We start from the raw sequence: 26,128 nt of genomic DNA, 5'->3' as shown, positions 1-26,128 counted from the left end.
GGCAGGGAGAGGATGAAAGAAATGTCTCTATTCAACATATAAAACTAAACGTAGGGAAAACCAAACCGTCTAAGCCTTAATTATCCAATAATTGAAAACAAATTCAAACTCACATATCCTTGACTGTTAATCTAATGGCACATGGCATAACCACACCTAACGCCTTCTGCTCTCTTCCTGTCCTCTCTTCCTTATGTGGATCATGCCCTTCACTTAAATACAGACTTTAATGTTCATTGGGCACACCTGGTTCTTCTGGCATGTTCTGCTGCCCATTACGGGTTCATGGGAATTGTAGTTCTCATAAAAGAAAGTGTCTCTCGGCTCCGAAAACAGCACATCTGTCTATGGCCATGTCCTTCACTTGGCTACAAATCATTCAAAGAGGATGGCTGGAAAAAAAAAACACCAGCAGTCTGACCTGGGCAGAACCGAACAGGGCATTGCTATTGCATCAATTTAAAAGCGGCATCGCGCAGAGAAGCCACTCTCAGCCACCAGGCCCTTCTCTGCGGATGTAATGGGTGGGTGCAATTTCCACACCACTCCCCGTTATCGATTTGCAATAACTGCCTGGAGGAAGTGCTAATTGCTCTATCTGTAACCGGCCCTCTCTTTGTTTGTGCCTTAGTGTCCCGCAATCTGCCATCAACCAATGACTGCAGCAGTTTCCATTTAAGCCCCGTGTAAAGTAACGCACACCCTGCTCTCTTTTGGTTATAAACTACATTATCTCATTCTGCTGCCTATTCAAAGGAAAAATACAGATACACAGGATGTTAATTTGAAATTATCAGCTCCCCTGCCCACGCATACATGCTGTGCCCACACAGAGACCTTCCACACACCAAAGTCAGACACGGCTCTGCTTATCTGAAAGGCCAAGAGCAGCTCACAGCCCTTTAAAGGTTGATGGTTGGAAATCAACCAGACAGCCATTCAGAGCCATTTAAAAGTCTTAAATCACTGACTAGAAACAAATGCTTTTAACACTAATATACATTCTAGCTACCTTAATAAAAAATAAATAAATAAATGACAAATATTCCCGGATAAAAGCTTTTACAATGCATTCTGTTTATGCAGAAAGCAATATAATGTGACAACCTGTTGCTTTAGGCTCCCCAAGAAAGCTAAAAGGCTGCATATGCTTAAAATGCAATGGGACTGAATAGAGAACATCTGTGTTCAGTGCAGGTACTCTTCACATAAGAGGCTCAGCCCCTAAGGTTGAAATGATAATCTTAAATGTAGCATCTTATGAGATAGTGGGTTTGGATCTGCTGATGCAGCTTTCTGTGGAAATGACATGCTTTTTAATTATTCTTGGGAAAGTCATATGTGGCAACATAGCCTCCTGCTACACCAATGGCTCCTGGCAATACATCTTAAACATAAATTATGTTTGACATTTTAATTAAATGCTGTAAAGGTTACTAAATTGTTATTCCTCACCCCAACCCAGTTCTGTAGGTTTTTCCTTTCTAGAATGACCCAACCACAAAGGCCAAGGTGTCCCTTTATTATTCATGAATCATGAAAGTCAGTAAAATTTATGTTTCCAAGGCAACAGCTTTCTTATAGTGTCCTCTACTGAAAAGCAAGGCTATCATTTGTGAAGTTATTTGTGCCTGGATAATAAAACAGTGTATGTAATGGAAGGGTCTTAACAAAGTGATCAGTAATGAAGAAATAAACAGCGAAAAAAAAGTGTGCCAAGATGGTTAGAGTCCTAGACGTAGAGTCAGAGAGATTTGCAAAGCAAATACTGAACAGCCACATGAACGCTTGACACTTTCCTTAAACTGTGCAGCTGACTCACAATGTGACTTCCCTTTGGAATATTAAGAATCATGAGATTCTATGGCATGAGATCAGACCTACACCAACACATGCTCCACTGGAACAGTATAACAGAAGGAGCATGCATTAATAGATATTTCAAAAAACAAACAAAAAAAAACAAACAAAACAAAAAATAGCCTGAGGCAGGAGAAAAAAAAACCCAGCATAAAACCAATAATAAAATGAGGGTGGCGAAAAGTCAATTGACTTGAACAGTTTGCAGTGTGTGCAGACAAGGAGAGATGCCCAGTAAAACGGCGGCATTCACAAGGGGATCCGAGATTCAGCTGGGAGAGAGGCAGTCCGTGGCAGAGGGCGAAATCCCTCGCATTATTCCCTGTGATGTAATCCCACGCCCCGACCGAGTCGTGCGAAGCTCTCTCCTCTCTCCCTGAGTGCTTTCGAAAGGCATTGCTGAACCACACTCTTTTGATCATGCTATAAAAAGGGCATTTACCTGTCAGGCAATACTGCCCAACCTTTTATCTTCAGCGACATAAATCAAGAGAGATGACAAGTTGTTGCACAGTCTGTGAGGACAGTTTCCTAGCGATTTTCCACATATGGCTGAGTGCACCGGGCACCTGATGGAATGATCACAGGCAGCTGCACATGTAAATTCCCCCGGGAGGAACAGAGAGGCTTTAGATCCTATGTTGCACATTCATCTACCATTCAAAATCACGTATAAATTAAAATAATTTATGCACGTTATAATATTAACTAACTACAGTTATTGCATAACTACAGTTAATAAATAATATTAACTATTTAATATTATTAAATATTCTGGGAATAACCCAGCCCTTAAATGAATGGGTTTATTGTTTATTTGTTGTGTTTTTAAATGCGTGCAGAACATCTAGCGTATTCAAACGCCTTCCCTTTTTTGAATTGCTTGTTATTGGGTGATCATTCATACCAGACTTCACACTATGGAGGTTGAAAGTGTAACAATGAAACTTAAGTGGAGCTGCCGGAGAAACAATTTACCCAGGTAATTGTGTGATCCAACTATTAAATACAAGTTGTTCCCTTAATGCTCTCCTGCGTTTGATATGTGATGCTTACCAGCCAGACATCACATCAGCCAGACTTCCCTTATTAGAGCTGCCTCTATCAGTAGGCCAGGGGCATGGTTTGCATATGGAACTAGTAGCAATTTAATGCTGATAGACCTGCATGGTTACTGTTTGCAGTATGTCAAAAACAATGTATGATGCAGTTTCACTGTACAAACACAACTTCCATTAACCATAATAAAAGGCCAAGATTACCAATTTGCAGAAACGTCCACAGCGATCTTAAAGGAAACTCAATAGATTGCCCTTGAATTAATAAAAAGGTGTTTTTTTTTAATGAAAGTACCGTTCACTGGTTGCAAATAATGAATTCTGGGGTTCATGTTCTCCAGATGGTGTCACTCCATTACATTTAATTGAGGCCTATTCTTTCCATTGAGGGAAATAGGCTAAAAAGAACAGTATTACACCACGTTATTGATGTACCTGATTTCTCCGGAAATTAGGCCATTTAGCATTGCAAGGCCTCATCCTAAATGAGACACACTCTGGTCGCCGGACTATTCAGACCTCTAATGAACCTGAAATTGGATTCTGATAGTTTCAGAACAAAGGACTCGAGCAAGGCAACTTATTTGAGACAGAAACGGAAAACATTTTCACTGATAAAGACCCATTTATTTGGCTGTGCCTGACTTCGCCACCGTTCTGAATGAATGGCTCTTTGTGTCTGAACATGCGGATACTACAATATAAACCTCACCATCATGTCTCCATCACTGTACACGTTTTCAGTTGTATTACCAGAATACACCATGGAAGCAATTAAGTCAGAACACAGACATACACACAATGCCACATGTCAAGGCATTATGACCTTGGGTCATTCTATGGACAAGATAGTCAGTGATAACTAACAAAACCACATCTCTCAACATTATAGTAATGTAGTAATGTATTTTTTTCTTTAAGGCTTCTCCCATTGTTGTCACAACATACTGAGGCATATTTAATGGTGAGGTTTATAATAATAATAATAGTAATAATAATAATAATAATATTTCATTTATACAGCACCTTTCATGCAAAGCTTGAATCCCAAAGTGCTTTACAAATCATAAAACAATAGTTAATCAAGATTTATTTACAGAATGATGCATGTGTAAAAAGCCTCTATTCAATCAAGTTTGCAGCTATGAGCTGCAACAAGCTATGTGTTGTAAGCAAGTGTTTGTTTATTACATAATTTACTATAACTTCGGCAATAGCAGAAGGCATAGTGCTGACTAAAAAGATGAAAAGTAACTATTCTTAAATCCGTAATGCTGACATTGTGGAGATTTCTAATGTGAGAATGTGGATTCACATTAACACACCACTTTCACTTCAGCAACCCCTGAGCAAGACATTGCACCTCAATTGCTCCTGCACACAGCTGTGTAAGTGGGTTACAGAATATGTTACTGTTGGTTTAAACTGCAGCTTGCCCTTAATTTCAATGTCCGCCTAACAAACAAATAGCAGCGAAATTACGTTGTAATTTGCTCGAGGAATTTAACTGAGGTTCTCAGTACTGAAAGTACAACAGCTGACATTTATTTCTTTGGTACTTAAGTTCTTTGTTATTTCACTCATTTTATCATTGTGTTTGTTTATATGAAGAAACTGGCCTACATTTGATGATAGGCCCTTCTTTTGAAAACATGAAATATTCCAGCTTTAGTTGATTTAAATGGTTTCTGGTACATGCTGTATTATGTCATGATGCAGTGTAACACTTTGACCACATAATTACATAAGTATGACATAGCATGGAAGAATCTCATTTATGGATGAAATTTATGAATTTATGCAATACAACTACTGAAATAAAAATGCCTTCTTTTCCATGGGTTTCCAAGGGTTTGACATTGACCTATTATGTTCTCTTTTTTTTTGTTTTTCAGTTATTTCTAAACCTTTCAGATTATTTTGATCAGTCTTCTAAAACTTTGTCTGTAATTAAGCTTCTAACTCCTCTGTAATCAGATTCTTTGATAAATATGTCCAGACCAACCCATTTCTGTTTCACAAGCAAACTTATATTGTCAGAAACAACTATTTTTCTCTGTCATTTGTGGAATACATATTCCCATATAAAGGTGTCCACTCTTATAACTGTGTTCACAGAAGTAAATTAATCACTATACGCAAGCATAGTTCTAGAAAAAATGAATCGATAATATACAGACTTCTATTATACAGCAGCAACAAATCATTGGGTTAGGACATCTTACCGTGCGATTACAAACCAGGGAAATGTAATATCACTTAAAAATGGAATTAATTTTTAAATAAAGCCTTCTTTTCCCGGGACAGATAGCTGTATTTAAGCTAAAAGCTTTACTTTTGTCCTCTAGGGGCAAAAAAACATTGATTTATCCATTTCTAAATGTTTGATTTATAAGCAATGCATCTCACAAAGCAATTGTTCAGCAATCTATAAATTACAGGACGTGATGTCTCTATTGAATCCCTGAGATATACATTAGAAAGCCTTTTTGGATGATTCAGCTTTGAAGTATGTCTTTATTACACATAACCCAGTGTATGGGTAACAATGGGATCTGAAATGAAATGGAACACGTACATTTAATATTTTATTGGACCAGTATTGTACTTCCAGTTCAAATCAGAATTTAATATTTAGGGGTATAGTTGAATGTGTTTTGTTTTCCATTCTCTTTTTGTCTTCTAAATCACAGATTGCCATCTAAATGCACTATCAGTAACATTTATCTTTCTTCAGACAAGTCAATCATTGAATAAGGTAAAAAAAAAAAAAACATTATTGGGCCATGACTTTGACATTTTTATATGAAAAACAGCCTTATCAGACGTGTGCAGAAAATCTTATCAGTAATAATATCCATCAGTTGGAAGGCCGAAGCTTATTCCGTGGAGCTCACATTCTTAATCTCCTCTTTTCAATCATTGGCCCTCATCAAATGCAATCACTCTATGTTAAATCCTTATTTACAAGGTTCTGGACATTCTTTGGAAAGGGTTTAGTTGTTAAGGTTAGAATATTTATGTTTATCCCCACACGAAGAGAACCAAAACAACATAATTCTGACTTTTGCACACTGTGATGTCGCTTGAGGAAAAGCATGATATCAAGTTGACAGTCTAAACAACATGAAAGAAAAAAATGTGGGGCTAGTGATGGTGTTGATAAGAATAAGCCCTCCATCAGCCCAGACAAAAACAAACTATTAGCTGGCACCAAATAGCACCTCCAGAAGCTACAAGACATTTGGAGTTGTTGTGTTTGTTTGCTTGTTGCCTGGGCTAAGATAAAGGACTCATCTTGTGGAGAAAAGCCATTACAAACATGTGCAGGAGGAAAGAGCTATAGCCCAGAATAGACCTAACACTGTTTTTTTTTTTTTCCTCTCATATTCAGTCTGGCTTTGCTCATATGAAAGTCTGATATCGGCAGTTCCATCTGTGTTTTTCCTTGCTTAATGATTTAACATCATGATGGCCTTGTTCCTAATGTATAGACTTGCTCTTCCCTCCTTAACCTACACTTGTAGTAAAGTGCCTGGCAAGTCTATCTGCCACATGTTTGAATTTTCTTTCTAGATCCTAATTTATCTTGGCTACAGTGATTTTTTTGGCTGTTTCTAAAGGTGAGAACTCAGCATTATTTAAAGTTTAGGAGAGAATGCAGACACTGAGGAGATACTGGGCCTCCATTCCCCAAATGCCAGGGTGGGCTAAGGAAAGAGGTGATATCAGCATATGGTATAATCTCCTGGGGGATTTAATTCACTCCTGTTTATATGAGGACATAAGCCAGGAGATACATTAGCCTTTGCCTTATAAATATTCAACCAATTAGCTGAGGAGTACAGGTATTTTAAAATGTGATAAATCTAAAGGGTGCTTCATCCCAGAGACCATCAAATCAGTTTTATTACATATCTGCAATGTCTCATTCCCCTTCCAAGGGAGGATAAGTACTCGATGTGCGTCAAGACAGCCTGTTATGCAGCAGGGACCTATCTGTGGAAAATCAAGCTGCTAACTTGTTGCGCCTAAAAACAAGCATAGTGCTAGGATCTGAAGACATTCATTGTGAACGCCAAAACTCTTTGGACAACTGTTTTCATGTCAGCTTTGTACTGTAAAAGAGAAAAATGTAACACAGATCAATGAACCAGAGGGAGATATTGCCCAGGACAACCATTTAAGAGGGAACAAGTAATTTTAAATTCTTTCTTTTAAATTTCTTTTAATCTTGAAGTATAAATATTAATTATAAATATATTATAAATTATAATACATATATTATAAATATTATATTTCTGAAATTTGAAACAATAACAAAATTAAATAAATTATTATATAAATACAAGCACAATGTGAAATATGGATTAACTACTAAAACATGACTGTGCATACATAACAAATAAGACATATTCAAGATATATTCAAACGTGGTTAAATTCTCTCTAAGATGAAATGTTCATGATACAGCACAAAATCCATAAGCCAGTATCCACTCTTTTTCTCCCAGGAAGGGATAAAACATGACCTTTTGGGGCAAAAATGATGCAGAGAGGAACAAGGGAGGAGGAACACTGGCACCAGGAACTCATGGCACATTATCACCTCCATCTTACTAACCCAACACACAGGAGCGAGGGAGATTTATTATAAACCGTGCAGAAAGATAATAACAATAAATCCTGTTTGGTTGAGAGTCAAGCTGAGGTCTATAAGCTATAGATCATTCACGCCCAGGAAAAATGGATTTGGGATCTTAAGTCCACCTCCTAACAAGTCTAAGCTACCGTGGGCGTAAAGCTGGGAAACTGTGTCAAGATGGAGTAATGACAGGCGGAGATTAAGTGATGTGGAGACTGGAGACATTGCGTCCTCTCTGCTCCCATTAATAACCAGCAGCATTCAGAAAAAAAAAAGAAAGAAAAAAAAAAAAAACAATCTCGACTGCATGAGAGCACCCACATATCAACAGTGTGCGACTTAGGAGAGAGAAGAGAGGAAATCAAAATGATATGAAAACCCATAATCTATTTCTAACAGAATCCTTGAGTACAGACCATGTGTGAGAGAGAGCACTCAGGTGATTGAGTAAAGATTTCCACTAAGAATCAATCACACGTTCTTTGAGGTGCGGTTTGCAGCATGTGGGTTAACACCCTTCAGGGCCTTTCACCCGGGAGAACAGAAACCAGATCTACTGGAACAGGCTGGAACAGGCTTTTGCCCTGAAAGTTAGACACTGACCCAGGCGTCAAGGTGTGCTGAAACAGCATCGTGTATGGAGGAATACAGAGGAAAGGAACTCTGCATGTAGCTCCAGGGGGTCTTAAATCATGCTGCTACGGTGGCTTGTGTCATTTTCAGCCATCCACTGAACGCTAGTAACTCAAATGTTCAAAAAAAAAAAAGTTCACATGTTGAGTATCACCATATATTTTAATCTAGTGATGATTCTGATTTCCTTTTTTTGTAAACAACCAACTGTATTAACTAGTTAATTATTAAATGATATATTTAATAATGTGTTACTATTGATGCCAGTTGTGAAATCAAAATTCTTAACTGGCTACATCATTTCCATTACAATTAAGTTAACTTGTTAGCTAGTTACATCAAAGGGTAACATATATAACCCTAGCTGATAACTGTCTTTTGTTATGTATACTGTGGTAAACATCAAGGTTCACTGCCATAGATAAAACCAAACATTGGACAACAGCGTGATCACTACAATATCAAGACAAGAACAGAATCCAGATTGCAATGGAACTACACAGCACACTTACAGTATGTGGTTGGAAAAGTAAGTGTGTAAGAGTGATAAACAGTTGATTAAAACATGCAGGACATGTTCCAAGCTATCCAGCCTATTACAGCTGGCTAGCTAGATGGCTAAAGAGGTATGGAAAAAAGAATCAACAATGTTAGTGTATTTAGATGAAGAAAACCTGAAGCCGTGTGTGTGTGTCCAATCACTTTTTCTCTCCATTGTACATGGAGTCTCCCTTTTCCTCCAAGCAAAGAAAACAGACTGAAAAAAATCTGAGCACTGATTGGATAAACTCCAAACCAGTATTTGCCTGGTCTTCACGATAAGGTCGCTGTTGTGTTTCCTACTGCGCCCCTCCCATATCTACTGTCTCCATTTAAAGGGCCAACGATTTTGACAAAAACACAAAACCAAGAAATAATTCCAAAATATATTACCTTGACCTGTGTGGGTAAATGGTTACGTATATTTTTTATGGTCATACGCACAATCATAACCCTTCACCCTCCTTGGTGAAGGTTGGGGGGGGGCGCAGTGCACCGAGTCCAGGGCAGAACGGCCCCCCGGGGGGCGTCTCGGAAGCCCCGCTGTGACCTGACAGGCTGACGGGTGCCCCTCAGCCCGCCTCCAGCCAGGCGAGCACCTGACCGCGGCTGACACACCTGCCTGCTCTAATCTGCTCTCCTCGCTGCGCCGTGCTGACAGGTAAACAGCGTCGCCACTTCAGAAACACATGTTCTTTCTGCCACACTTCACACCGGCGCTCCCGCTCTTTGTTCCACTTCACCTCCCCTCCTAACCCCCCCCCCTCCTGCACCGGCTCGCTGCCTCTGATAGGATGAAAACAGGCAGTCCGCTTCCACATCGATCTTTACACGGGGGCCCCGCCGCAAACGCTGACCAGACTACACTTATTGGTAAATGGCAGTATGGAATACTATCTTACTTCTGCTCCCCACCGGTGAATACATTCGGTGGCACTGTCTTTCCCTCTGCGTCGTCTCCCTGCTGTGATCTCAAAAAGCCTGCCACAAACGGCTCCCTGCGGCTTCTGCAGAGGGCGAACAGCCCAGGTTCTGGACACGTTCGTAACCGTCGATGGCACGGGAGGACAAAAAATGTTTGTTGATAATTTGCTCGGTGGAATCTAAGAAAGTTCAGCACAGCTATCCTGAGTGGCCGACTGTACCGTCCAAAGGTTTACATCCAAGAGATACTTCCAGGGAAAGGCATGCCCTAGCGTACCTTCCAGCCACGACAACCATATTACAAACTCCACCTACAAATGATGATATTGATTGCTGTGTATGCAGTCTTCAGGTTATATTTCCCACCAGGAAACTTTTATTGCATTGCCTTTAACTCCACTAATGCGTTATGCTGTGAATATCAGTACCCCTGCGCCCTTGCTCTGGAGAGCGTAATGAATGTGACTGCCTGTAGGTATATATTAAAGAGGAAATGCTTTACGGGAGATAGAATTAGCATAATATGAATCACTGTGGTTATGGAATTCGAAATGTATAATTGGAGGGACGCAGTCTCGGTATGTCACCGCTGTCAGCCGAACACGGATGCTTTTGATGCATGAAAGGCAGATAAGTGTGAGGGAAAGGTGGCCGACGTGTGATGCGCCCAGTCCCACGTGGAGTCCGCGCGACCACAGCGTGGCAAAACACCACCGTTTTCGCACATCATTTTCGCCTAATAAAATCGTTCCTGTACACAGCCGGGCTGCCAAAGCTCTCTCCCGCCGTCTTTCCCCGAGCCTTTGTTAACTTCAAAAGGTCAGAGAACGCCCGCGACAATCTCTATTCAAATATGTGCGCTCCCCTTCTCCTGTTTTTTTTTTTTTTTGCTTCTCTAGTTTTCTAAATTGCTTTGAAAGTTTCCGTGCCTCCAAAAGCCCTGACAAAGTACTTTTTTTTTATTCGCCTTGTTCATCAGCGCAATATCGCGAAACGAAGGGGGCCGCATCCAACTGGAAGGAAGCGGGTGTTTGGGGTGCGGAGCGCGGGGGGTGGGGGTGGGGGGGCAGGCCGCGTTAGTGGGGATGCGCCAGGCGGAGCTCTGTTCCCGCGATCAGTGGAGCCTCCCCACTGCGTCCGTGCTGACAAACCCCGGCTCCTTCATCATCCGTCTCACCTGGAGAGCCGCGGCCTCCCAGGGCAGCTCATCTGCTCCTCTCAATTATCATTCCCATCAGAGACGCCGTCTCCTCAACACATATCTGATCTGATTATCTGTCACTTTATCAAATGAAGTGTGCCTTTCTTCAACATGCTCTATATCCTACCCCACTGCGTAAATAATTATGAGGGAAAATTGATCCCACCTCACATCCCACCCCCCCACCCCAGCCCCTCTTTTTCTTTGCAAATTTTTGCATTCTCAATTATCATTCTGATTGTTTTTTTTTGCCCCCACATGAAAAGATTTCTAATTAGCTCAACATTTTGTCTTCCGTATTTTATAGTTAATCCTGTTATTGCTGCCACTTAGCTGAATGAAAGCTGTGAGTGAACGCAGAGAGCAAAGTTTTCTGAAGAGCCACTGGCTGATACTTTGGCAAAAAGACTTCAATTAAATAAAGACAATTTCTGGAAGAATCTGCTAACAGCAACAATAAAAGTTTATCTCTACAAATAATCCCTTTTATTGCAATTTCCGTCTAATATCATTATTGTAATGCTCTTTGATGTTGGCTATGCACTGAAGGGTAAGCATATTCTCTTCACTTTATTAGTTTGGCTTTGCTTCATCCGCACCTGGTAAACCGATGCCCCCACAGGACATACTTACCTGCACACTTTGTGCGGGTGATGAGGGGGGGTCCCGGGGGGCCTGTACCCCCCTCCCCAGGCCGGGTCAGCAGAACCTTAATCTCATACTCCACGTCTGGGTCCAGGTGCCACAGCTTGTAGGTGGGCGCGTCCACGATGTGCGTCTCCGCCCAGTTGCCCGTGGTGGTGCGGTACTCCACCTCCTTGAGGATAATGGGTCCGTCCCCGATGATGGAGTTGGCGTTGGGCTTGATCCACAGGTAAGTGGCGCCCACGGCCAGCAGCTCAGGAGGAGCAATGGGAGTTGGCGGTGCTGGGGAACAAACACAGATGGTTCGGTCAGGCGGCGTCTCTCTAAACATGCCGAACGCTAACAATAAAATCACTGCTGGCTAACCAACGGTGGTGCCCATCCGTGACTGAAAGAAATGGTGAAATGTGCTTGAAAATCCTACTCCCAACTACTTCTGCAGTCAGTTCATTTGTCACCTGTTGAACTCGCTCGCTCACGCAGGCCTTTATGAAGCGCTGCACAGCATTATGAGGGCCTGTGTTATGTCACACTGAAAGGAAGCAAACAGCACGTTGAGTTACAGTGCAAGTAAAAAAGCCAGTAATGCCGTGGTAAGAACACTGCATGTGTTTGTCAGGTTATTATCGGGCCTGCTGCTGCGAACAATACCGCCTTCCCAGAAGCCCCTTCTCTCGGTCCTAGTTTGCCATGCGCTCAGGCGGAGGAAACTGCGCTACGCGATGACACAATCCAAAAGACACAGACCTTAGCCTCCGCTGGATCAGTCTATTCAATATCTCTTAGCATACAGCATACAGAGCGGGAGTGAGGAGTAAGCAAGATGCCATAATCCCTGGGTAAGCAGTGAGGCATCTCTTCACTCACAGCATGGTGGACTGAGGTTTTTTTTCCCTGTGTGTGGCATGCAGTTAACTCATTCTTCGCCAAATGATTGCCCTGCAGTGAAGCGCAAGAAAGATGCCCAGCTGTTTGTATGAGGTCCTACGTCAACAGGCCCATCTTCAGAAAGCACATGCCCAACGTAAATACAAAACTGAGAAAGAAGGAACAGACTCTAATACATTCTAAAATCTGCATTGAGCTTGCATTCTTGTAACTAAAAAGGCAGTGCGTCCACCTTATTTATCATGTTGCTGGCGGGCTTGCTGTAATTTACCACAGGACATGCAATTTCCGTTTAAAGACTGTGAGGGATGGCCCATCCTCTCCTTTCTGTTTCCGTGACGCTGATTTCCTTTAGCACATGCAAAGAGCTCACTGTCAGTGAAGGCATTTGCAATACGGCGCCTCCCCCTCAGGCGGGCGGGTGGCTCGAGCCTCGCCCGGCGGAGGGAGAGAGAGCGGCGCAGAGGTTAATCCAACATCTCCCCCCGACAAGCGGGCAGGCGACTAAAAATTCAGCTCCCGCGCTCAGGTAACTTATCATCCCGATTGGAGGCATGTACGGGAGACACAAGGCGGAGTGGGGGTGCCAAGGAAGTCGGGGGGGGGTGGGGAGGAGCAGTGTGGTAGACGGCGCGCCGAAAAAGAGAATGAGAAGACAACAAAAACAACAACAACAACAGCAGAAGAAAAAAGGGGAGAAGTCATCAATATTCCTCTCCTCTCCCGTGGAGCCGGGGTGTTTTAAATGCATTAATATTCGCCAGGCTCTTGCTTTCCGAAGTCTCGGCAGGATGCGGGAGAGCGCGCTCAGTCACTCACCCTCCATTTAATATTCTCATTCGCTCATGCACGGAAGGGGGGAGAGAGCGTTTGCCACGCGGCGCCACCTGCAAGGTGTAATCTGTCTCCAGCGGCTCGGTGGGAGAGCGCCTTTAAACGCCGGGTCTGGGACGATAACCACGAGGGGGGGGGGTGGGGGGGTGGGGGGCAGACCCCCATAACCAATCACTAATCGTTAATGACAATTTCCGGCTCCGTCCCGCACAGTAATCTGTGAATAATGGCCGCCGCATCGAGCAGCTGCCATCCATCCGAGCCGCACGCAAGCAGCCTGGGACTGTAATTATTCCATCAGTCAGAGCAGAAGTCCCTAATGCGGTCCTCGCTCCTTAGCTCAGAGGCACTAATGAACTTGTGAAAATGAGCAACTTGTAATCTGGGCCTGCCTTGCCAGGAAACAGGGCGTGTTTTTCTTTTTTTTTTTTCCTCCACCTTTTCTTTCTCCCTTTTCAGTCGAGAAAAAAAAAAAGTTCTTTCACAACCAGCTCCAGTTTCCCCCCAGTGAGGTTTTATTAATTCACAGAAAACGCACGTTGCTCCACACAATACTTGCGTGAGGGAGAAAAAAGGCAGCAGAGTGCCGGGTATACTGTACTTAAAAAACATATGTTTCGCAAAGAATAGACCCTGATCACAAAGGTAGGAATACTCTCACAGGGACAGACACTTCCCCCCTTTGGTCCCTCAAAGCTGTCCAGCGTCAGAATGAGGGCGACCTCAGCCACATTGTCTGTTCATCTGGCATAAACCCAGCGCAGGTGCTGTCTGTCCCCGCAACAACGGGGCCGCCCGTTCTCTCCGGCGGTCGGAGAGAGTGGCCTCTTATCGCCTCTCCCCTCTCTAAATGGGGTGTGCTTCCATTTCGAATTTTCGATAGCCCTGCAATGTATGCCAGCCTCACGGTGGCTATCTTCACATGCTTGAGGCGAGCAGGGCTGGTGAGGCCAGCCTCGTAATTTCGGTCTTTATCACCTGCACTCCACAGGGGATTTTTAAATCTGTGGATTTCTGTAAAGCTTCAGCAATCACACACTATCAGATCAAACCCCACTGGGCACAGCAGATAGCGGAATCAGAGAAAAGTATAGCGTAAAATGGGAATTTGTGGCTGTGAGACAACAATTACTGAAATCTGTTTTTTTCCCCTTACACTTGCAAAAAAAAAAAACTAACAGCACTAAAAACATCCTTAGACGCATCCTCCGCTTCTAGAATCTTTGGAGCATAATATATCTCTTTGCTTCTTGAATTTATTGAGAACAAACAGACCCCCCCATTGTCAGATGCATGGTACTCAAGTGAACATCACCTGGGAGAGAACAGGCAATGATATCACTTTTCAGCGAGAACTGTTCTGAACTTTGAATACAGTAAATTACTGTATGGGCTTGAATATAAGGCAGACATGATTATAAGGCAACCACCCCTTTTCAAAAGAGGACATTCTTTTCAAAATGACAAAAAACCACTTAATCAAATCAACTTTTGTAATCAATAACCATTTTTTCCTCCTCTCACATAGAAAGCGAGATACCTGCAGATCCTCCAGTACATTACTCGCCCACAGCGGATGCCTGTTTTACACACCATAGAGCTCCACAGCGCAATGCCAGATGTGATTGAAGGTTTTGGTGCATTTCACTGATTTAGCAACTCATACATGCTGGGCAAAGATAGGACTGTTTTGACAAACAATGACACTTCTTCCACAACTGATAAGGATTTTTTTTTGCAAAGCATGTAAACAGTTTTTTGGCAAGCGGGATTTTTCTATTGGAGAAGACACACAAGCTCTCCCCAGCCACAGACACCCTGTATGGTAAGTAAGAGCACACTGGAGAGTATCCACTGGAGAGGATTCGTATTGGCAGACGACTCACTGCAATTAACTCTGTATGTTAATGCTCAATTAGTGATTCCAAACTCAGGGTGACAAAGGGTAAAAAAACAAATGGCTAAAAAGCAATCATGTGTCCCTGTCCTGCTACAGTACATGGTGGTCTTTTTCTAACACACACATAACTCCCTCTTCACACATGTACTGACTCATGTTCCTGTTTTAATCAATTGTTGTTCTTGGCGTATCTGCGCTCACACAAGCCCTTGGATTTAACCTCGACCATTGTCCAGGGACACGGACTCTTATTTTTAGTGATTTGAGAATTATTTTAAGAGCGTGTACCCTCCTACAAGCCTGTACATTCTTTGCCCTCACAGCGGTACTCCAATGATACTGTCTATCTAATGCATGCCCACAAAGACCCCTTTAATCAAAAAGCCTACTGCACTAAGGTAAAAAAAAAAAACTCACAGACCAATGAAACACAATAAGAGAGTGGTGGGAAAGAGATCCCACCACTTCAAACCGGTGTTCAAAAGAAGCCGTCGCAGGTATTGCTGAATGCAGAAAAACCCCAGAGGGAATGCCTCTTGAGAGAATGAATTCGCAGTCCCAGCAGCTCAAAGGAGGCTCGCATTGGACACCTGTTCCCGGCAATGCTGGCTCCCTTTCCTTCAGATATGATACTGCCTGCTGAGTGTGACAGACTAGCACGCGTATGCTCATAGCTTTCACAAAAAAATATTATATATATATGGATATATTTTTTGTATGGATATATATATACGTGGAAACACTTTATCTCTGGATGACTGTATGTGTATGTGTGTATGTGCACACACCACACATCACACACACACACACACACGCACACGCACGCACACACACACACACACATACACACAGACACAAAATATACACAAACACATACAAGGAGAGAGAGAGAGAGAGGCAATATAGCTATTTAAATATATAAGCTGTTTTGAAGTAGTGGTGTTTGGTCGGTGGAGCTGGAGGGGAAAAAGGGATATATAAATAAATAAAGCACCACACAAACAGATAAATAAACTGGCACAAACTGTTTGAAGTGCTAACTCTCTGGCTGCTGCTTATCTCCCCTGAAGTATTATGGCGCTATAATCCATCTCTGTAACTCAGCTCTTCACAGGCTGCTTGCTTCCTCATCTCCGCTGCACAGACCCAAATCCTCTGGTAATGCAGCTTTCCTGTGCTGTCTCCTTGTAGATAACACAGGCCTCTCCCACTCCACCATGACACCTCGCTGCCCCCCCCCCCCCCCCCCCCCACCACCACTGCCCCAGCCCCCCCGGTGTGAGGCCCTCCAAGTGTCACCCTTACCCTGGCACGAACCTGCGCTGAAATACGTCCATCACGTGCACACACTGGACCCGCACAGAACCACCCTGGCCCAGGTGTGTAAGCCAAACAGGTGTTTCTATCATTGATTTTCTGTACTGCAGGAGAACAGCCCCCTGCAAGTTTTTCTTTGATACATGTAAAGCTCTCAGTGACAATTTCCCTTGCATAGATAACCTTGATTAAAAAAAAAAAAAAAGATTGACTGATTGATTGAGTGACCGATTGATTGATCAGATTGGTCACAATAGTATTGTGCAATCCATAGCATGAAATTGTCATCAGATTCTGTATGGAAACAGTCATCAGATTCTTTATGGGAATGAAAATTCAGTAAGCTTGGGAATCAGAGATTCCTTCCAGGGTGATTCTTCAGCCACCCACAATATTACCTATAAACATTTAATTAGATGTATTAATTTTTTCACCTTGCAAATGTTTGGTCATTATTTATTCATATTTTATTACACCACATTATTTACTTGCTTGAAAGATACTCTTCTACAGCACAACCTACGTAGCATACATTATCCATTATTCCACTCATGCAGCTGGACATTTTACTGAAGCAATTTTTAGGTTAAGCGCCTCACTCATGGGTACAACAAATTTGTACTTGTCCTAACCGATTTTCTATTTTGAGTTCATATTTCTAGTACAGATGAAGAATTAATGTGAGAATCATTAATGCTCACATAAGTGGGAAGAAATATGAGAGATATGCTCCTGACCAAGACCACGGGAACTAATATGAGTATTTTTCAGATTACGGTCCATTTGGTCACATGATAATTACAGTGAGATATGCCAATGTAATTGAGGTGATGAGGCGAAAGTCTCGATTTCATTATTGTACAATAAAGAAAAAAAAGTTCTAGAAAGGGCATATGCATAACATATGACGGTATCCAATATTGCAGAAATCACTGAAAATGGGTATAAGGAAAAGGCAACATGCCGTATATGATAGATTTAACATTCACAAAGAGACACCAGTACAGCTAAACGGAAGGCCTGAAGGGTAAGATTTTGAAAAAGACTTTAATGACATTTCCGCAACCCATTGCGGCCATTGAAAATGAATCCACTTACAGTTCATTGTGCGCTGCACCCAAGACAGTTCCATAACCATGACAGTAATGATGATGCCTGTGGCAAAATCCAAAAAATGGCTTAAAATGCCAGATTTATGAAATAAAAGTGTTGCCACTGAGTACTGTCTCTTACAAAAGGTGATTGACAATTGTACATTGTTCTTACCTTATTATGTTATGTTATGTTATGTTATGTTATGTTATGTTATGTTATAGGAATTGAATTTTTAGCAACTTTTTGTGGCCAGAATTGCACCCCTTTAAAAATGATCTACAAAACATTTCTGATCACAGATCAGACATTTTGGATATTTCCTGGGAGAGACATGAAAATGTGCCTGTCACTACTTGGTAGCCAAGCTTCTCCCCTTCAGAGATAATGAAGAGTTTCCATCTTCATTACATGCCAGAACATGCAAATGAGACCAGTCAAAAAAAAAAAAACACCTAAGAAATGATCAAACGTGTCTGGCTGGAGGAACAAATTACATGTACGATAAGGAATCTTGCTCTCAACATTTTAGCCAATTACACAAAATCTTGATTCACCATTTGCTTTCCTAAGGAAACAAATGTAGACTACCAAATATGTACGCATTTCTTCTTGTGTGGGACTTGTGGCTTGACAGGCATGAGTTATGGTGCTCCTTTGCTCTACATCTCAAATTTCTTCCCTGCCAGCTTCAGGAGAGGCCCGACACTGGGAGACAGCAGCAGTCTTCTATTGTATCACCCTCTGAATGAAAGAAGTGAACTGTCGAAGCTTGTTAGTAACCTCTGTCCTTCGCCTTCCTTCAGCCCCCGACATGCCCACTACCTATTAATGAATTAATCATACCTGTGCTCAATTATTCTCTCTCATTCCTCCGTAGCCCCTCCGCAGATGAAACGGACTCGGGCCGACCACCGGCATACCAACGAGAGAGGAGACCAGATCGGGGTGATCCTGGCGAGGGCCGGTCTGACAGCCAGGCGGAGTGCACGGTGCTGATTTCAACAGGCCCCTTTTCCGCTCTGGCAACACTCTCGTCAAACCAGAGGGGCCGAAATGGGGTGGGGGTGGGGGTGGGGGGGGGGGGGGGCTGGGCCCCATAAAAAAAGCCCCGGGTCCCATCTGCGTCTCAGTAAATTTAGTCTCAGTAAGGAGACGGGCAGGAGTGCGCCAGCAGGAAAAGCTATGGCGGCGCTCGTTGCTGAAGCCCCCCGAACAAGACGTGACTGCGCCGATCAGCCCCAGGCAGCGAAGTTACAGGGTGCATCTGTTTTACGACGCGACACAAATGAGAAAAGTCAGAGGAGCATGGCATATTAATTCAGAACATTACCGAAACTTTTCAAGGGCGACTTTTTGATGTCCCCAGTGTTACAACAACTGAAATTAATCTGAAAAACTTTTTTTTTCCTGAGGTTTTTCACCTCCAACAAGGCAGTACAAATGTGAACACGACGGGGCAGCAAGACAAGGACGGTGCAATATGGGAAATACAGAGAGCTCACTGAAGCGCTGGTGTTTCAGGGGGTTCAGAGGACAAATTACAGCGGGGACAGTGATTGGTTAACATGAGCTGCCAGTTATTAACTGAGCCTAGATTGAGGAGTGTGACGCTGGATAGAGATAGAGAGAGAGAGCACACAATTGGACTAACAGGAGTACATCTCTCTCTGTATGGCAGCAGTAAGAGACCCCCCCCTGCCCCCCCAACCTGCTTCCTGACTGCAGCCCTGTGTTCCATCACCAACAGTTATTAATGGCTCCGGTGCCTACCAGTGAGCGACCCATTTATAAAACTCAGCATTTTAATCTCTTCCAATACCAGTAATACCCTGCTTTTCTTGTGCTTTAGGAGACCCATATATTCAGGAATAGCACTTTTATGTGAAAATGAGAATGCAGTGCCCTGTACTTAGACTTTAGGCACCTGCCAGAGGCCGGTCGAAGGCACATCCCTCTGTGCTTAAAAAGGAAAGAAGGTCTTATGCCATTATCCACACACACACAGCACCACCTAACACCTTCTCTCTCACCCACTCCATTCCTCTCTCAAGATGAGTGTCGTATAGATTCATTTTTTGGCTCAGTATCACATAAAGGCACTCGCAGTCTATCAAAGCTACCTGACAAAATATGAAAACCTTGCGCGTAAGAATTCCTTCATTATTGATGTACCTCTCTTGCCCTGAATATAAATATCCGTCATCCTTGTTAGCCACACAATGCCTATCTTTGGAATAAATCCAATAGTTTATTTTAGATCTATTGTGTACAAAGCATATCAGTTGCTTTGTCCTAAATACACAGTGTCATTTAGCTCTCTTCTACAGTTTAGCACGCAATCTCTTTTTTTTTTTCTTTTTTTTGGAGACAAAACAGGCTCCCTTCTTGCAGAGCCTATCTCTGTTTTGGCACCTCTCAATTCCCCCGCTGTGAGTAGTATCTTTGAACACCTGAGATGCCCCCCCCCCCCCCCAGCACCACCCCAGAGGAGAAGCAGGCAGTGCATGCTGGGAAGAAACAGATGCTGCTGATTCTCTCCGTTTTCTGCACAGCATCCAATAAAAAAGGGCTGAAAACGCAGCAACGCTAATGTCTACGCCTGTATTTTTCTAGACAGATATGTGTTTGCAGTGCACTCCAGGTTTCGCGCATCATTATTTCCCTTCTATGAGGAAGGCAGCACCTTTACAAACAGGGGTACCGGTGTCAGGGCAAACTTACCTGTGACTGTCACCAGTCGTTTGTGCTTTGACATGTAGCCTCTCGAAGGCACAGGAGAATCTCCACAATCATGAAAGCAACATACATCTTCACTGACCCCAGGCCCGTGATATATTTAGGACAATCCAGCACCAGGTGCAGGACATTACAAGGTTATGAGCAGCCTTTGATCCTCGCAACTGTCGATCCGAGATGCACAAATGTTTGCAGACTCCTGGCCCTGTGTGATTTTGCCTACCTCAACAAGACAGCTACTGAAGCCACTGCACAGGGCGAGAGGAAACATTTATATGCAACAGGGGCAATCATATATCACAAGGTTGCCTGGCTTCAGTTACATCTGGTGATTTTAATTTTCCCTCTCAAAACCCTTAAAACCAATTAAACCTCACCTGGATGGCCTCATTCATACTTGATCATGTTTTGCAGAGGGAGTTCCCGCCATAACCCGAAGCTGATTACCCCCGACACCAGATGGGCGTTGTGTCTGAGCACTTATGACAGCCAGAGCAGCTTGAGTCCCTGCACAGCAAGCCAGGCTAACCATAGCCCAGCACTTACACAGAGTTACAGATGCATCTGTATGTAGAAAAGGCCAACAGCCAGTAAAGGACATTTCAAGGATACACGCTTGCTCTGGATCACTTGTGCATTCACAAGAGTTATTTAGAACCAGGCCTTAGATACAGAGGGCACTGTTTATTTGAGGAGATGTATGGGCATTGAGGAGGAATCTAACAGCCTGATTAGTGACTAAATCACAAATATCAGCACTGAGAGTGTGCCTGGGGACCGGCACCACAGTGGAGACAGAAGGGAGCGCTCAGGGGAGGAATTCAGCCGGAGAGGAGCACTTCTCCTCCTTGCACCCTACCCCCCCCCCAACCACCCCCACCCCCCGGAGCTCACAGACTCGCAAGTATTCTCCTCCACTATGAGAAGAAGGCTGCTCTGACATCGCTTCCTCCTTTAACCGGCATGATTTCTTTCCCTCTCTCTCTCTCTCTCTCTCTCTCTCTCTCTCTCTCTCCTCAGAAGAAGTTTGTGCATAATTAAGGAGAGGAGAACGCGCCGCTGATGCTGGCTGAAATAATGATGGGTTTGAGTGCAGATAATGATTCCCACGGAACCCAGCTGGGCCTTGATTGATAGTTAATACCCACTATTACCGTCCTTACCTTTTACAATCAGTTCGGCGTAGTTGGACACCCCCGATCCCCCGTCGGAGCGGATGACACATCTGTACTTGCTCACGCTCCTCTGGGCCGTGTCGGCCACGCTCACGGTGGCCGAGAAGCGCCGGTGGTTCACCACCCTGGTCACCATCAGGGCCGTGTCCTTCCCATTCCACTGCTGCGGGGGAGAAAAACGCAGGGGCGCGTGGGCCCGGTCACCTTCCCGTTCCACCGCATCGTCCCGAACCACTCGACGCGGTTCATTAATCTGGCGCGGCAGGGGTCGCCGGCCCCTGTAGCTCCCTTTGTGCTGTGAGATGCGCCTTTCTGAGATTCATATCAGTGGAGAAATGGGTTTTATCAGAGCTGTTCAGTCTTTGCTGAAGAGCCGTGCATGTACCCTCCATTTCCCATGTTTACATCTCCTACATACACTTTAGCCCTTGTGTATAAGAGATTCAGTACCAATAACAAAAACCAAACTCTTGAGTGCACTGTCTGAGCAGGTGTATCAGGGCAAACAACAACAGAGTGATTTCTATTTCTGGCCCACAAACTAAATGGAATTTCTCTATAACTGCCCGCAAAATGATGGGGCAAGGACAAAACAGCCAAGGCCTTGCGGCAGGCTACTCCTCCTTCCTTAAATAACGTCCAAGATCAGTACGAACATGCAGATCTTGTCAGGGTAATTTATTCCAGCATCTCTCTCTTTCTTTTTACAGCTCCCTCTCTCAGCCACACCACTTCATTGAAAACAAAATTACTCAGTGCAGAGCACACGGAGGAGAACACAGTCGGCAACAATCCCATATAATCAGCTGACGCAAAAGCCTTTTTCCAAAGCTATTAAAATCCGTCCTTGCCTGCCAACACCGTGCTTGTCAGGCATGTTTTTTAACATCCATCAATATTTTTACATAAGAGTATCTCACTGCATGGGAGAGATTCAAGACCCCTTTTTTCTGCTGTGGTTTTAATTGTTTTAAATCTACTTGGTATTATGTCATACAGAGGCCACATCCGGAGGGTGTTTGAGACTGACAGTTGGTGTCAGAGGATCTGGGTTCAGTCATTGCTGGATGAGGGGAGACGGGCTCACCTGTAGCCAGAGTTTGTCATGCTGCGACCACTTGCCCCCAGCGATGCACTGGAAGGTGGCGTTCTGCCCGACGTTGACCTCCACGTTCTGAAGCCTCAGAAAGTGTGGAGCTTTCCCTGCCAAAGACACACAATACATACAACTTCACCACACGCTGATACAGCACCAGCATCCTTACATTACATCGCATTACACTGTTGTCACCTAGCAGATGCTCTCATCCAGAATGACTTACACAGTGCACAAACAGGAAAAATTGCACAAACAGGACACCACTAGCCACACATGAATAAGCATCAGTACCAAACATAGCACTGAGATGCCTAGACTGATATGTAAGCTTGGCACACATGACTTAGTGCATATGAATTTCATATTTCAATTATTAACTCACAGCAATCAAATTATTAGTGTTTTTTTTTTTTTCCAGAAAATTGTACATGTGCACTGTTGCACTGAACATATGAAAAAAGAAAAATGACTAGCACAGTATCTTGTGTCCTTGAAGAATTGAGTTAAGGATGACATCCTGGCCCCATCTTCACCGATGTACAGCTAATAGAATAGCCATTGATCAACTCATTCCAAAAAATTTACCTTGACATTAAATGCTTATTGAAAAATCTGATCGGATTCCTTCCTCTAGCTATTTACTCACTTAAACTGTAATCTGATTTGCTCAGCACCATGAAGTCAGTACAATGCCCTAATTCCTAAGCAAGCACTTGGTCTGGAAACAGGAGAGTGGAACTGGGACACAGAATGCCAAACTGCAGTCCAGAGACGTGAGGCAAAGACACTGTGTCAGCTATGAATGATGAAGGTGCTGCACTTCAATGCGCGGCCGTACTGCAATCTGGCGGGCCCCTCTCCACTACCTGGTACACACGGCTCTGTGTGCGCAAAGTCGGTGACAGACTGTTCTCCTGCAGCACTAGCCAGGAGTCCAGGAACAGATGCTGCATAGGATGGAGTCACAGCGGGTCACTTACGGCAGGGGTGTGCCAGCACTCTGACTTCATCCACCGCAATAAACCCTGGATGGCCCTGCACCGACACAGCCTCAAATATTACCTGGAAGAGAGAGAGGCAGAGGATTTGTGGGGGGGGGGGGGGGGGGGGAGGAGTTTAATTCTTCACACTCGGACACATGTGTATGTTAGCGTTCATGCTTCAGTGCGTAGGTTGCATCTGGGTGTGTTGATCTATGCGAGTGTGTATACATGTGTGTGTCTGTGTTTGAGTGTGTGCACACCTGTATGAAAGCAGGCGTGTATGTGTGTGTGTGTGTGTGTGTGTGTGTGTGTGTGTGTGTGAGTGGGTGGGGGGGGTGCAGACTTCTCAGACCACTAACTTGGTATATCTGGCCCCTCGCTGGCTGTGTGTCACTCATCCACTTTTCATTCAAATCCCTCCGAGCTAAAGAGCTCCAACACAGCAAATCTGGAGGCATAATGACGGCTGGGTGTAATTCCGCTCAGCCCTGCCAGGAGATGCAGAGCGCCTGCGTCCCTCCGACTGCAACCCCCTCCACGCAAACTTCTGTGACTCACCGCACTTCAAAAGTTGTCAACGCGCTGCAAGCCAGCGCTACACTTTGGAAATGAGCGAAGTGGCACTTGCTTGCATGTAATGAAAAAAAAAAACACTTGATGGGCCTCTCTCTCTCTCTCTCTCTCTGCCGTCCACGCACAGGTCTGGCAGGTTGGCTCAGAGGCGCTCGGCGCTCCATGAAAGCGGGCGCCATGTGGCTGACCATGTGCGTTTAAGTGCCCGCATTAGGCTGGCAGTCTGGGCACGGAGCACCGGCGAGGCCCGGGGATTGGCAGGGATGGACAGGGCTGCACATATGCCCACTCTCTTAATCACCCCTGCGGCTGGCGGATGTGCACAGACTACAACTGGTTCCCAGGAAAAAAAGGCAGGATAATAGCTGTTATATTCTAAGGAGGGGGACTCTGCAGGACCCTCGACACCACCGCCGCCGCTGAATCCGCTTCCCAGTAGCACATCTTCCAGTCCAATTCCTCTTCGCGGCTGGCTGGACATGCTCTTTAACACTGACATCAGTACACTGCAATCAGATCCACATGGCCTCTCACTTTCAGGCTGAAGAGGGGTCTGGCGCAAAACACGGGAACTCAGATGACATCTCTCCCGTCATCCAACACTTGGCTTTCTTTTTTCCTCTCCACTGGTCAGCGCTTTATTAACGTTATTAACTTTCATATAAATCCCAGTCTATTTCAGACGGGGTTCAGAGAATCCATACTTGTGACGGGCTGTCTGGACAGTTAGCTCAAGAGTGATATGGCCCTGCCAGGCCCTGACACACGTCTTTGAGGGTGTGTGAAAGCACTCCGCTGACATTTAAAGCCGTGTGGGTTTATAATCAGCCGGGGCCTGACAAACCCTGAGGAACCTTCCCCCTTTTTCCACACCTCAGACCAGGCATACTGAGGACACCTTGTCTCTGCATACCCCCCAACCCCCCCACCCCCCCAAGCCTTTGGGAAGAAACAAACCCAAGCCATGACAAAGTGTGACGAATGACAAATTTCCAGTGTCACCACCCGCCTCCGTGGCTGTAATCATCTGCAGGAAAAACTGGAGAACAGGTGAGGATCCCTGACACTCAGAGCCCTTGGCAGGCTGGAGATTCCAGCTGTGAGAGCAGCGGGACAGTAATCTCAAAGCTCCTCAAAATGCACAGACTTTGAAGTAAATGTATGCAGGATGGCAGACAGGCCTAATCTGCTCCTCCCACTCAAGCTGTTATTACAGCACCCCCCCCCTTCCCCCCGTCTCCGTGGCCTTGCCTTGTCACCTCTCCACCAGTAAACACATTGTTTTTTTTTTTTGCCGTGTGCTTTTTCCGACAGAGAGGTCCGTGGGTGCGTATTGAAGGGTAAATCTCTGATTGGATACCTCCGATCTAACTCCCCCACCAGTACACTTTGAGTAGATCTTTCCCCTGACACCTCTGGTCACCTCGAGGAGGCACGGGCTTTGGCTCCCTCAGAGTACAGACATAACTGCCTATAAGTACGCTCTCAATATTCCTACAAGGCTACTGCATTTTTCGCAGGCCTTCTTTGTATTAAAATTAATATGAAGTCATTTAAACGTATTTATAAAAACAGGTGTATCAGGTTTATATAAAGCATGAAGTTCTGAATGGCACCCCGTGCTTCAAATACCTCTTAGCGGGAGACTATTCCATTCATTTGCAGTATTATTCATCCGTTGTGTCATACTAATTTTACTAATAAAACACACAGTAGGTTATTTGCTATTTCCTTATGATCGCACAGCTGGATGCTGTAAGAGTTATCAGAAACCCTCTAATTCATAAGCAATCAATTACAATCACTTCAATCATAAAATGAACTAATAAGACTAATTTAAAAACTCTGGGATTCATAAATAATTAAATAACCGTTTGCTGGCCACACTCAGGAAAAAATCAGAGAGAAAGAGCAAACTACAAACATGCAAAAGCTATTGGATTATCTTCTCACGAGATGCATCTACGGACTAACCGAATATTTGATTACAGCTAAAACAAATAGCTAAATATTCACACGACCG

General features: G+C 44.1%; 1 protein-coding gene across 1 annotated transcript in view; it reads right to left on the bottom strand.

Moving 5' to 3' along the window:
• ptprt (protein tyrosine phosphatase receptor type T) overlaps window positions 1–26,128 on the bottom strand; it is a 225,580-nt gene that overhangs the window by 129,042 nt on the left and 70,410 nt on the right. The window contains exons 5-8 of the mRNA XM_036530574.1: window positions 23,530–23,611; window positions 22,538–22,653; window positions 21,439–21,613; window positions 11,494–11,787 (exon numbers count right to left, since the gene is read on the bottom strand). Of these exons, the coding sequence (XP_036386467.1) occupies window positions 11,494–11,787; window positions 21,439–21,613; window positions 22,538–22,653; window positions 23,530–23,611 (667 nt within the window). The remainder of the gene's footprint in view (window positions 1–11,493; window positions 11,788–21,438; window positions 21,614–22,537; window positions 22,654–23,529; window positions 23,612–26,128) is intronic.

Source organism: Megalops cyprinoides, chromosome 6 (assembly GCF_013368585.1).
Source record: "Megalops cyprinoides isolate fMegCyp1 chromosome 6, fMegCyp1.pri, whole genome shotgun sequence".
Classification (NCBI taxonomy): Eukaryota; Metazoa; Chordata; class Actinopteri; order Elopiformes; family Megalopidae; genus Megalops; species Megalops cyprinoides.
This window is presented reverse-complemented; position numbering and strand designations above follow the sequence as displayed.